Consider the following 12,179-nt stretch of genomic DNA (forward strand, 5'->3'; position numbering starts at 1 on the left):
GATGATGATGATGATGATGATGATGGACCTACCACCATCATGGAGCCACCACCGCCATCATGGACCCACTACCGAAGACCCATGATGATGATGATGATGGACCTACCACCATCACGGAGCCACCACCACCATCATGGACCCACTACCGAAGACCCATGATGATGATGATGATGATGATGGACCCACCACCATCATGGAGCCACCACCACCATCATGGACCCACTACCGAAGACCCATGATGATGATGATGATGATGATGATGATGGACCCACCACCATCATGGAGCCACCACCACCATCATGGACCCACTACCGAAGACCCATGATGATGATGATGATGATGATGGACCCACCACCATCACGGAGCCACCACCGCCATCATGGACCCACTACCAAAGACCCATGATGATGATGATGATGATGATGGACCCACCACCATCACGGAGCCACCACCACCATCATGGACCCACTACCAAAGACCCATGATGATGATGATGATGATGATGGACCCACCACCATCATGGAGCCCCCACCACCATCATGGAGCCACCACCACCATCATGGACCCACTACCGAAGACGCATGATGACGATGATGATGATGATGATGATGGACCCACCACCATCACGGAGCCACCACCGCCATCATGGACCCACTACCAAAGACACATGATGATGATGATGATGATGATGATGATGGACCCACCACCATCATGGAGCCCCCACCACCATCATGGAGCCACCACCACCATCATGGACCCACTACCGAAGACGCATGATGACGATGATGATGATGATGATGATGGACCCACCACCATCATGGAGCCACCACCTCCGACCCATCACGATGATGATGGACCACCACAACAGACCGATGATGATGGTCATGGACCCATCACCACCACAATGATGGCCCCATGATGATGATGATGATGATGATGATGATGATGATGGGACCACCACCACAAGTGACCCCCAACCCCACAACGGACCCTCTCCCCACCAGTGACACCCCCCCATCCCCCGTCCAAGACGAGGGGGCCCCAACGCCATCATGAATTCATTAATGAGCCACGAGAGGGACACGATGTCCCCTCGCCCACCCCACCCCACCAACACGACCCTGAGCAGCACCAGGTGTGGGACGAGGTTTAATTTGGGGGGCAGGACCCCCGAAGTGGGGAGGGGACACAGGGGGACAAGGGGACAGTGGTGGGGGGCGGTGGCCGTCAGCCGCGCTCCGTGTCGGGATCTGGAGGAGGAACAGTTGGAGATGGTGGAGAAGGAGGACCCAGGTGTCCCCCACCGCCACCCAAGGGTGTTCCAGGTGTCCCACCCCACCCAAGGGTGACCCAGGTGTCCCCAGGCCCCACCCAAGGGTCTCCCACCCCACCCAAGGGTGACCCAGGTGTCCCACCCCGAGGCCCCCGTGGCCCTCACCGTGTCCCAGGGCCGGGGCCACCCGGGTGCGGAAGGTGACGAAGGTGTCAAAGGCGAAGACCAAGGCGAGGACGAGGCTGAAGGTCTGAGGGTGGGGGGAGGGGAAAGGGGCGTGGCCCGGTCAGGCAGGGGCGGGGCTCAGGTGGGGGGCGGGGCTTGGGGACACTCACGAAGGTGGTGGCAGCCAGGGCGTCGCGGGACGAGGCCAAGGCCACCAGGGCCACCACGAGGAAGATGAGGGTCCCACTGACCGCCCGGAGCAGGTCCTGGGGGACGGGAGAGGGGACGCTGTGGGGACAGCGAGGGACACCATGGGGGATGGGGGTGGGGACATTGGGGGACACCACTGGGACATGGGGGGACAGGGAGGAGACACCATGGGGATGACACGGGGACATGAAGGGGACATTGAGGAGACACAGAGTGGTGACAGTGGGGGACACCATGGAGGCATCAGGAGGGGACATGGATGGGACACCGGAAGGACAGAATGGGGACATCATGGAGGGCCACCATGGAGGACACCATGGGGACATGGAGGGGACAGGGTGAGGGACACCATGGAGACACCATGAGGGGATGATAAAGGGGGATGACATGGGGACATGGAGGGCCACCATGGAGGATGACACGGGGACATGGAGAGCCACCATGGGGACACCATGGGGACAGGGAGGGCCACCATGGAGGATGACATGGGGACAGGGAGGGCCACCATGGGGACAGGGAGAGCCACCATAGGGACAGGGAGGGCCACCATGGAGGATGACACAGGGACATGGAGGACACCATGGGGACATGGAGGGCCACCATGGGGACACCATGGGGACAGGGAGGGCCACCATGGAGGATGACACGGGGACATGGAGGATGACATGGGGACAGGGAGGGCCACCATGGGGACAGGGAGAGCCACCATAGGGACAGGGAGGGCCACCATGGAGGATGACACGGGGACATGGAGAGCCACCATGGGGACATCATGGAGGGCCACCATGAGGATATGGAGGGCCACCATGGAGGATGACATGGGGCCATGGAGGGGACATTGTGGAGGCCACCATGGGGACAGGGAGGGCCACCATGGAGGATGACATGGGGACATGGAGGGGACATTGTGGAGGCCACCATGGGGACATGGAGGGCCACCATGGAGGATGACACGGGGACATGGAGAGCCACCATGGGGACATGGAGAGCCACCATGGAGGATGACACGGGGACATGGAGGGGCCACCATGGAGAACACCATGACGTGATGACAATGGGGACACCATGGGGACATCGTGGGGGACACAGGGTTGTGACAAGAGGGGACGCCATGGAGGATGACATGGGGACATGGAGGGACACCATGGGGACATGGAGAGCCACCATGGAGGGCCACCATGGGGACATGGAGGGCCACCATGGAGGATGACATGGGGACATGGAGGGGACATTGTGGAGGCCACCATGGGGACATGGAGGGCCACCATGGAGGATGACACGGGGACATGGAGAGCCACCATGGGGACATGGAGAGCCACCATGGAGGATGACACGGGGACATGGAGAGCCACCATGGGGACATCATGGAGGGCCACCATGGAGGATGACACGGGGACATGGAGAGCCACCATGGGGACATCATGGAGGGCCACCATGAGGATATGGAGGGCCACCATGGAGGATGACATGGGGCCATGGAGGGGACATTGTGGAGGCCACCATGGGGACAGGGAGGGCCACCATGGAGGATGACACGGGGACAGGGAGGAACGTGGTGGGGGGGGGGACACTGTGGGGGAGGAGTCACCCGGGGGGGTCCCCAGGAGGGTCCCGCAGGTGCCAGTGCGGGTTTGTCCCCATTTGTCCCCGTTTGTCCCCGTTTGTCCCCGAGGGTCCCGTACCAGGCAGGTGCCGTAGCCGGGGGGCAGCCGGGGGGGGTCCCGCAGCAGGAGCCCCCCCAGGGCCGCAGCCCCCGCCAGGGTCTGGAGCAGCGCCGGGGCCAGGGTGGGGGGCGCGGGGGGGGCCAGCAGGGCCACCACCCCCCCGGACAGCACCTGGGGGGACATCGGGGGGTCACGGGGGGCCAGCAGGGCCACCACCCCCCCGGACAGCACCTGGGGGACATCGGGGGGTCACGGGGGGCCAGCAGGGCCACCACCCCCCCGGACAGCACCTGGGGGGACATCGGGGGGTCACGGGGGGCCAGCAGGGCCACCACCCCCCCGGACAGCACCTGGGGGACATCGGGGGGTCACGGGGGGGTGACACCAGTTGGGCTCCCAGTGCCCCCTCAGTGCCCCCCCAGTGCTCCCAGTTCCCCATTCCCAGTGCTCCCAGTTCCTCATTACCAGTTCCCCCAGTGCTCCCAGTTCCCCATTCCCAGTTTCCCCAGTGCTCCCAGTTCCCCATTCCCAGTTTCCCCAGTGCTCCCAGTTCCCCATTACCAGTTCCCCCAGTGCTCCCAGTTCCCCATTCCCAGTGCCCCCAGTGCTCCCAGTTCCTCATTCCCAGTTCCCCCAGTGCTCCCAGTTCCCCATTCCCAGTTCCCCCAGTGCTCCCAGTTCCCCATTCCCAGTTTCCCCAGTGCTCCCAGTTCCCCATTCCCAGTTCCCCCAGTGCTCCCAGTTCCCCATTCCCAGTGCTCCCAGTTCCCCATTCCCAGTTCCCCCAGTGCTCCCAGTTCCCCATTCCCAGTTCCCCCAGTGCTCCCAGTTCCCCATTCCCAGTGCCCCCAGTGCTCCCAGTTCCCCATTACCAGTTCCCCCAGTGCTCCCAGTTCCCCATTCCCAGTGCCCCCAGTGCTCCCAGTTCCCCATTCCCAGTTCCCCCAGTGCTCCCAGTTCCCCATTCCCAGTGCCCCCAGTGCTCCCAGTTCCCCATTCCCAGTTTCCCCAGTGCTCCCAGTTCCCCATTCCCAGTGCTCTCAGTTCCCCATTCCCAGTTCCCCCAGTGCTCCCAGTTCCCCATTCCCAGTTTCCCCAGTGCTCCCAGTTCCCCATTCCCAGTTTCCCCAGTGCTCCCAGTTCCCCATTCCCAGTTTCCCTAGTGCTCCCAGTTCCTCATTCCCAGTGCCCCCAGTGCTCCCAGTTCCCCATTCCCAGTTCCCCCAGTGCTCCCAGTTCCCCATTCCCAGTGCTCCCAGTTCCCCATTCCCAGTGCCCCCAGTGCTCCCAGTTCCCCATTCCCAGTTCCCCCAGTGCTCCCAGTTCCCCATTACCAGTTCCCCCGCCAGCAGCAGCCCCCGGGGCGTTCTCAGCACCCCCAGGTCGAAGACCCCCGGCGGCTCCGGCTGCCCCATAGCGGGGGGGGTCCGGTTGGGGGGTCCCGGGGGGGTCCCTGTGGGGTCTTTGGGGGGTCCTGGGGAGGTTCTGGGGGGTCCTGGGGAGTCCCTGTGGGGTCTGGGGGGATCCCGGGGGGGTCCTGGGGGGAGTTTGGGGGTTCTGGGAGGGTCTTGGGGGGGTCCCTGTGGGGTCTGGGAGGTCTGGGGGGGGTCCCGGGGGGGTCCGGGTGGGTCCCTGTGGGGTCTGGGGGGATCCCGGGGGGGTCCTGGGGGGGTCCGGGTGGGTCCCTGTGGGGTCTGGGGGGGTCTCTGGGGGGTCTGGGGGGTCCCGAGGGGATCCTGGGGGGTTTCTGGGGGTCCCTGTTGGGTCTGGGGGGTCCCGGGGGGGTCCGGGGGGTCCCTGTGGGGTCTGGGGGGGTCCTGGGGGGAGTTTGGGGGTTCTGGGAGGGTCTTGGGGGGTCCTGGGGGGGTCCTGGAGTTCCCTGTGGGGTCCCGGGGGTTTCTGGGGGTCCCTGTGAGGTCTGGGGGGTCCCGAGGGGATCCTGGGGGGGTCCGGGGGGTCCCTGTGGGGTCCGGGGGGTCCCTGTGGGGTCCCGGGGGGGTCCGGGGGGTCCTGGGGGGGTCCTGGCGGTCCCTGTGGGGGTCCGGGGGGTCCCTGTGGGGTCTGGGGGGGTCCCGAGGGGGTCCTGGGGGGGTCCTGGGGGTCCCTGTGGGGTCCCGGGGGGGTCCGGGGGGGTCCGGGGGGTCCCTGTGGGGTCTGGGGGGGTCCCGGGGGGTCCCTGTGGGGTCTGGGGGGGGGTCCCTGTGGGGTCCCGGGGGGTCCCTGTGGGGGTCCGGGGGGTCCCTGTGGGGCTGGCGGGGGGAGGGGCGGGGATTGGGGGGGACACGTGGGTGCCCCCCTGCCCCTCCCCCCCCCCCCCGGACAGGCACCGGCGGGACCGGGACAAAGGGACCTTGTTGGGGGCACTGGGAGGGACTGGGAGGGGCTGGGAGGGGCTGGGAGGGGCTGGGAGGGAACTGGGAGGGGCTGGGAGGGACTGGGAGGGACTGGGAGGGACTGGGGGGAGACTGGGAGGGGCTGGGAGGGAACTGGGAGGGGCTGGGAGGGACTGGGAGGGAACTGGGAGGGGCTGGGGGGGCCGGAGGGAACTGGGAGGGGGACTGGGAGGTAACTGGGAGCTGCTGGGGAGGCCCTGGGCGTGTACTGGGAGTGACTGGGAGGCACTGGGAGGGGCTGAGAAGCGACTGGGAGGGACTGGGGGGGGCCTGAGCGTGTACTGGGAGGGACTGGGAGCTGCTGGGGGGCCCTGGGTATATACTGGGAATGACTGGGAGGGACTGGGAGCTGCTGGGGGGCCCTGGGCATATACTGGGAGGGACTGGGAGGTTCTGGGGGGCCCTGCGTATATACTGGGAGGGACTGGGACTCCCAGTCGCTCCCAGTCCCAATCCCAGTCGCTCCCGGTCGCTCTCAATCCCAATCCCAGTCGCTCCCAGTCCCAATCCCAGTCGCTCCCAGTCCCAATCCCAGTGGCTCCCAGTCGCTCCCGGTCGCTCTCAATCCCAATCCCAGTCGCTCCCAGTCCCAATCCCAGTGGCTCCCAGTCGCTCCCAGTCCCAATCCCAGTCGCTCCCACTTGCTCCCAGTCCCAATCCCAGTCGCTCCCAGTCCCAATCCCAGTGGCTCCCAGTCGCTCCCAGTCCCACTCCCAGTCGCTCCCAGTCGCTCCCAGTCCCAATCCCAGTTGCTCCCAGTCGCTCCCAGTCCCCATCCCAGTCGCTCCCAGTCCCCATCCCAGTCGCTCCCAGTCACTCCCAGTCCCAATCCCAGTTGCTCCCAGTCACTCCCAGTCCCAATCCCAGTTGCTCCCAGTCGCTCCCAGTCCCAATCCCAGTTGCTCCCAGTCCCCATCCCAGTCGCTCCCTGTCCCAATCCCAGTCGCTCCCAGTCACTCCCAGTCCCAATCCCTGTGGCTCCCAGTCCCAATCCCAGTTGCTCCCAGTCCCCATCCCAGTCGCTCCCAGTCCCAATCCCAGTTGCTCCCAGTCGCTCCCAGTCCCCATCCCAGTCGCTCCCAGTCCCCATCCCAGTCGCTCCCAGTCACTCCCAGTCCCAATCCCAGTTGCTCCCAGTCACTCCCAGTCCCAATCCCAGTCCCAATCCCAATGGCTCCCAGTGGCTCCCAGTCCCAATCGCAGTCCCAATCCCAGTCGCTCCCAGTCCCAATCCCAGTTGCTCCCAGTCGCTCCCAGTCCCCATCCCAGTCGCTCCCAGTCCCCATCCCAGTCGCTCCCAGTCACTCCCAGTCCCAATCCCAGTTGCTCCCAGTCACTCCCAGTCCCAATCCCAGTCCCAATCCCAATGGCTCCCAGTGGCTCCCAGTCCCAATCGCAGTCCCAATCCCAGTCGCTCCCAGTCCCAATCCCAGTGGCTCCCAGTGGCTCCCAGTCGCTCCCGGGGGGGGTGGGGACACCCTATAAATACCCGGGGTGGGGGAGGGGCGCTGGGCTCGGGCCCGATCCCGGCTAAAAAAAGCGGGAGCGGTCACGTGACCCCGGGGGGCCCTGGGGGGAGGGGCGGGAGCGGCACCGGGACCCCGCAGGTACCGGGGGGGGGGAGGGGACACCCGGGGGGGGACACGGGACTGGGGACACGGGACTGGGGACACTGGGGGGGACACGGGACTGGGGACACGGGACTGGGGACACTGGGGGGGACACGGGACTGGGGACACGGGACTGGGGACACGGGACTGGGGACACTGGGGGGGACACGGGACTGGGGACACGGGACTGGGGACACTGGGGGGACACTGGGGGGGACACGGGACTGGGGACACGGGACTGGGGACACGGGACTGGGGACACGGGACTGGGGACACTGGGGGGGACACGGGACTGGGGACACGGGACTGGGGACACTGGGGGGACACTGGGGGGGACACGGGACTGGGGACACGGGACTGGGGACACGGGACTGGGGACGCTGGGGGGGACACTGGGGGGACGCTGGGGGGGACACGGGACTGGGGACACGGGACTGGGGACACTGGGGGGACACTGGGGGGACACGGGACTGGGGACATGGGGGGGACACGGGACTGGGGACACTGGGGGGGGACACTGGGGGGGCACTGGGGGGGACACAGGACATTGGGGACACTGGGGGGGACACTGGGGGGGCACTGGGGGGGACACGGGACTGGGGACACTGGGGGGGACACTGGGGGGACACTGGGGGGGACACTGGGGGGGGACACGGGACTGGGGACACTGGGGGGACGCTGGGGGGGACACGGGACTGGGGACACGGGACTGGGGACACTGGGGGGACACTGGGGGGACACTGAGGGGGACACTGGGGGGGACACGGGACTGGGGACATGGGGGGGGACACGGGACTGGGGACACTGGGGGGGGGACACTGGGGGGGCACTGGGGGGGACACGGGACTGGGGACACTGGGGGGGACACGGGACTGGGGACACTGGGGGGGGACACGGGACTGGGGACACTGGGGGGACACGGGACTGGGGACACTGGGGGGACACTGGGGGGACACTGGGGGGGACACTGGGGGGGGACACGGGACTGGGGACACTGGGGGGACGCTGGGGGGACACTGGGGGGACACGGGACTGGGGACACTGGGGGGGGACACGGGACTGGGGACACTGGGGGGACGCTGGGGGGACGCTGGGGGGGACACGGGACTGGGGACACTGGGGGGACACTGGGGGGACACTGGGGGGACACTGGGGGGGGACACGGGACTGGGGACACTGGGGGGGACACGGGACTGGGGACATGGGGGGGACACTGGGGGGACGCTGGGGGGGGACACGGGACTGGGGACACTGGGGGGACACTGGGGGGACACTGGGGGGGACTGGGGACACTGGGGGGACACTGGGGGGAATACTGGGGGGATACTGGGGGGGACTGGGGACACTGGGGGGACACTGGGGGGGCACTGGGGGGACACTGGGGGGACTGGGGACACTGGGGGGGACACTGGGGGGACACTGAGGGGGACACTGGGGGGACACTGGGGGGACACGGGACTGGGGACACTGGGGGGGACACTGGGGGGACACGGGACTGGGGACACTGGGGGGGCACTGGGGGGACACTGGGGGGACACTGGGGGGACACGGGACTGGGGACACTGGGGGGGACACTGGGGGGACACTGGGGGGACACTGGGGGGGACATGGGGGGGACACTGGGGGGACACAGGACTGGGGACACTGGGGGGACACGGGACTGGGGACACTGGGGGGGGGACACTGGGGGGGGCACTGGGGGGACACTGGGGGGGACACGGGACTGGGGACACTGGGGGGGACACTGGGGGGACACTGGGGGGACACTGGGGGGGACACGGGACTGGGGACACTGGGACACCAGGGAGGAACACTGGGGGGACACTGGGGGGGGGACAGGGGACTGGGATTGGGGACCCAGGGGACACTGGGCGGGACACGGGATCGGGGCCAGGAGTGACCCGAGGATTTGGGGTTGGGGTCCTGGAGGGGCCAGAAGGGCCTGGGAGTGACCACAGGGACCCCAGGCGTGGCCAGAGCCGGAACTTGGCTGACCCCAGGACCGGGATTAGGGTCACGGGCTGTGGCCGGGGGGTCCAGGAGCGACCCCAGGACCGGGATTAGGGTCACGGGCTGTGGCCGGGGGGTCCAGGAGTGACCCCAGGACCGGGATTAGGGTCACGGGCTGTGGCCGGGGGGTCCAGGAGTGACCCCAGGACCGGGATTAGGGTCACGGGCTGTGGCCGGGGGGTCCAGGAGCGACCCCAGGACCGGGATTAGGGTCACGGGCTGTGGCCGGGGGGGTCCAGGAGTGACCCCAGGACCGGGATTAGGGTCACGGGCTGTGGCCGGGGGGTCCAGGAGCGACCCCAGGACCGGGATTAGGGTCACGGGCTGTGGCCGGGGGGGCCAGGACTGACCCCAGGACCGGGATTAGGGTCACGGGCTGTGGCCGGGGGGTCCAGGAGTGACCCCAGGACCGGGATTAGGGTCACGGGCTGTGGCCGGGGGGTCCAGGAGCGACCCCAGGACCGGGATTAGGGTCACGGGCTGTGGCCGGGGGGTCCAGGAACGACCCCAGGACCGGGACTGGGCCCCCAGGACGTGTCCAGGGGTCTCCTGGGCGGTGCTGACCCCACTGCCCCTCCTCGGTCCCTCACCAAGGAGCCATCCCCGTGTCCCCCGGCGTCTCCCCACTGTCCTTCAGCGTGTCCCTCTTGTCCCCCAGTGTCCTTCCCGTGTCCCCTCAGCACCCCCTCGGTGTCCCCTCGGTGTCCCCTCTGTCCCCGTGGCCTCCCCGCCATGGACCCGCTGCCGCCACTGACCCCGATGCTGCTGGCGATGACCGCGATGGCCACGCTGACCACGGCCACCACCGCCACCCCCCCGGTGGTGCCCCTGGACATGGCCCCGGACGCCTTCGATGACCAATACCGGGGCTGCGGCCGCGCCATGACCGCGGCGTTGCCGGCCCTCAACCGCTCCGAGCTCCAGCGGAGCGGTCACTTCGCCGAGGGCTGGGCTCTGGCCGCGGCCGAGTGGCGCGTCCGGACGTCCCCTGGCTCCCCTCGGTCCCCTCTGTCGCCAGCCCAGGCCACCGCCCTGCTGGCCTACACGGCGCCGCTGCCGCTCCACCGGACCTCCAACGCGGCCGTGCGCGCGGCCGGGCGCTCCCGCCGGGAATACCGGGACGAATTCCACTTCAAGGCGCTGCACTTCCTGCTGACCGACGCCCTGGCCGCGCTGAGGGCCGCCGGGGGCCCCCGGTGCCGCCGCGCGTTCCGCGGGGTGCGCGGGGTCCGCTTCGAGGCGCGGCCGGGCCGGACGGTGCGGTTCGGCCACTTCGCCTCGGCGTCGCTGCGGAACGAGAGCGCCCGGAGCTTCGGCACGGCCGCGGCGTTCCAGGTGGACACGTGCCGGGGCGCGGCCATCCGGGAGTTCTCCTTCTTCCCGCACGAGGACGAGGTGCTGATCCCGCCCTTCGAGACCTTCGAGGTCACCGGTGTCACCCGCGGCGAGAGGGGGACGCGGATCCGGCTCCGCTCCGCCGGCACCCACAGCAACTACAACTGCGAGTGGCTGCGAGGTGACGGCACAGAGGGGACAGGCGGGGGCACGCAGGGGTGGGGACAGGGATGGGGACAGGGACGGGGTCGTCGCTGCCGCGCTCAGCCTGTCCCTCCCCTCGGCAGAGCAGCGCTGCGGGGACCGGCCCTGTGTGTTCGACGCGGGTGAGCCGGGACCCCCCTGTCACCTCCTGTCACCCCCCTGTCATCCCTCGTCACCTCCCTGTCATCCCCCTGTCACCTCCCTGTCACCTCCTGTCACCTCCTGTCACCTCCCTGTCACCCCCATGGCACTGCCATCCCCCTGTCACCCCCTTGGCACTGTCACCTCTGTGTCACCCCCTTGGCACTGCCACCCCCTGTCACCCCCTGTCACCTCTGTGTCACCCCCTTGGCACTGCCATCCCCCTGTCACCCCCTGTCACCTCTGTGTCACCCCCTTGGCACTGCCATCCCCCTGTCACCCCCTTGGCACTGTCACCTCTGTGTCACCCCCCCGACCTCTGACCCCTCTTTGTCCCCCCAGGTGGGAGCGTCCCCAGGGACCCTCCCCACCTCGAGGGGCTCCTCCTGGCCACCGTGGCCCTGGCAGTGGCCACCGGGACCCTCTGAGCCACCAGGGCCACTGTGGCCACCAAGGACACCGAGGACACGAGGAGGTCACCGCTGTGGCCACTTGGGCTCCTCTGCCCGCCTCTCCTCATTAGGGTCAGCTCTCAATCCCTTAATTCAGGTCGGAATCCCTTAAACCACGTCCAAATCCCTTAACCCAGGTCCAAATCCCTTAAACCAGGTCGGAATCCCTTAATTCGTGTCTAAATCCCTTAATTCGTGTCTAAATCCCTTAAACCAGGTCGGAATCCCTTAATTCAGGTCTGAATCCCTTAAACCACGTCCAAATCCCTAAACCCAGCTCTTAATCCCTAAAACCCAGCTCTCGATCCCTAAACCCAGCTCCCAGTCCCTAAAACCCAGCTCCCAGTCCCTAAACCCAGCTCCCAGTCCCTAAACCCAGCTCCCAGTCCCTAAAACCCAGCTCCCAGTCCCTAAACACAGCTCCCAGTCCCTAAACCCAGCTCCCAATCCCTAAAACCCAGCTCTCGATCCCTAAACCCAGCTCCCAGTCCCTAAAACCCAGCTCCCAGTCCCTAAAACCCAGCTCCCAGTCCCTAAAACCCAGCTCCCAGTCCCTAAACCCAGCTCCCAGTCCCTAAACCCAGCTCCCAGTCCCTAAACCCAGCTCTCAATCCCTAAACCCAGCTCCCAGTCCCTAAAACCCAGCTCCCAGTCCCTAAACCCAGCTCTCGATCCCTAAACCCAGCTCCCAGTCCCTAAAACCCAGCTCCCAGTCCCTAAAA

The 12,179-nt window shown here is 67.3% G+C and overlaps 2 protein-coding genes across 5 annotated transcripts; one reads left to right on the forward strand and one right to left on the reverse strand.

Moving 5' to 3' along the window:
* Positions 1–1,046: 1,046 nt before the first annotated feature.
* Positions 1,047–4,815, reverse strand: LOC116451821 (CKLF-like MARVEL transmembrane domain-containing protein 5). Of its 4 annotated transcripts, none has more exons than XM_032125663.1 (5): positions 4,647–4,812; positions 3,331–3,662; positions 1,609–1,726; positions 1,416–1,523; positions 1,047–1,250 (listed from the first exon to the last, which is right to left on the reverse strand). In XM_032125663.1, the coding sequence occupies exons 1-5, from the start codon at positions 4,725–4,727 to the stop codon at positions 1,062–1,064; spliced, it is 828 nt and encodes a 275-aa protein (XP_031981554.1). In that variant the 5' UTR covers positions 4,728–4,812; the 3' UTR covers positions 1,047–1,061. The 4 variants fall into 4 exon arrangements, with proteins under 4 accessions (XP_031981554.1, XP_031981577.1, XP_031981564.1 ...); XM_032125686.1 differs by having other exon boundaries at positions 1,609–1,704; positions 3,331–3,483; positions 4,647–4,805; XM_032125682.1 differs by having other exon boundaries at positions 1,137–1,250; positions 1,439–1,523; positions 4,647–4,805.
* A 4,821-nt stretch (positions 4,816–9,636) lies between these two features.
* LOC116451815 (GPI-linked NAD(P)(+)--arginine ADP-ribosyltransferase 1-like) lies at positions 9,637–11,950 on the forward strand. The gene is made up of 3 exons (XM_032125650.1): positions 9,637–10,841; positions 10,948–10,986; positions 11,348–11,950. The coding sequence occupies exons 1-3, from the start codon at positions 10,058–10,060 to the stop codon at positions 11,431–11,433; spliced, it is 909 nt and encodes a 302-aa protein (XP_031981541.1). The 5' UTR covers positions 9,637–10,057; the 3' UTR covers positions 11,434–11,950.
* Positions 11,951–12,179: the final 229 nt, after the last annotated feature.

The sequence above is a fragment of the Corvus moneduloides genome, chromosome 1 (genome assembly GCF_009650955.1).
Source record: "Corvus moneduloides isolate bCorMon1 chromosome 1, bCorMon1.pri, whole genome shotgun sequence".
Classification (NCBI taxonomy): Eukaryota; Metazoa; Chordata; class Aves; order Passeriformes; family Corvidae; genus Corvus; species Corvus moneduloides.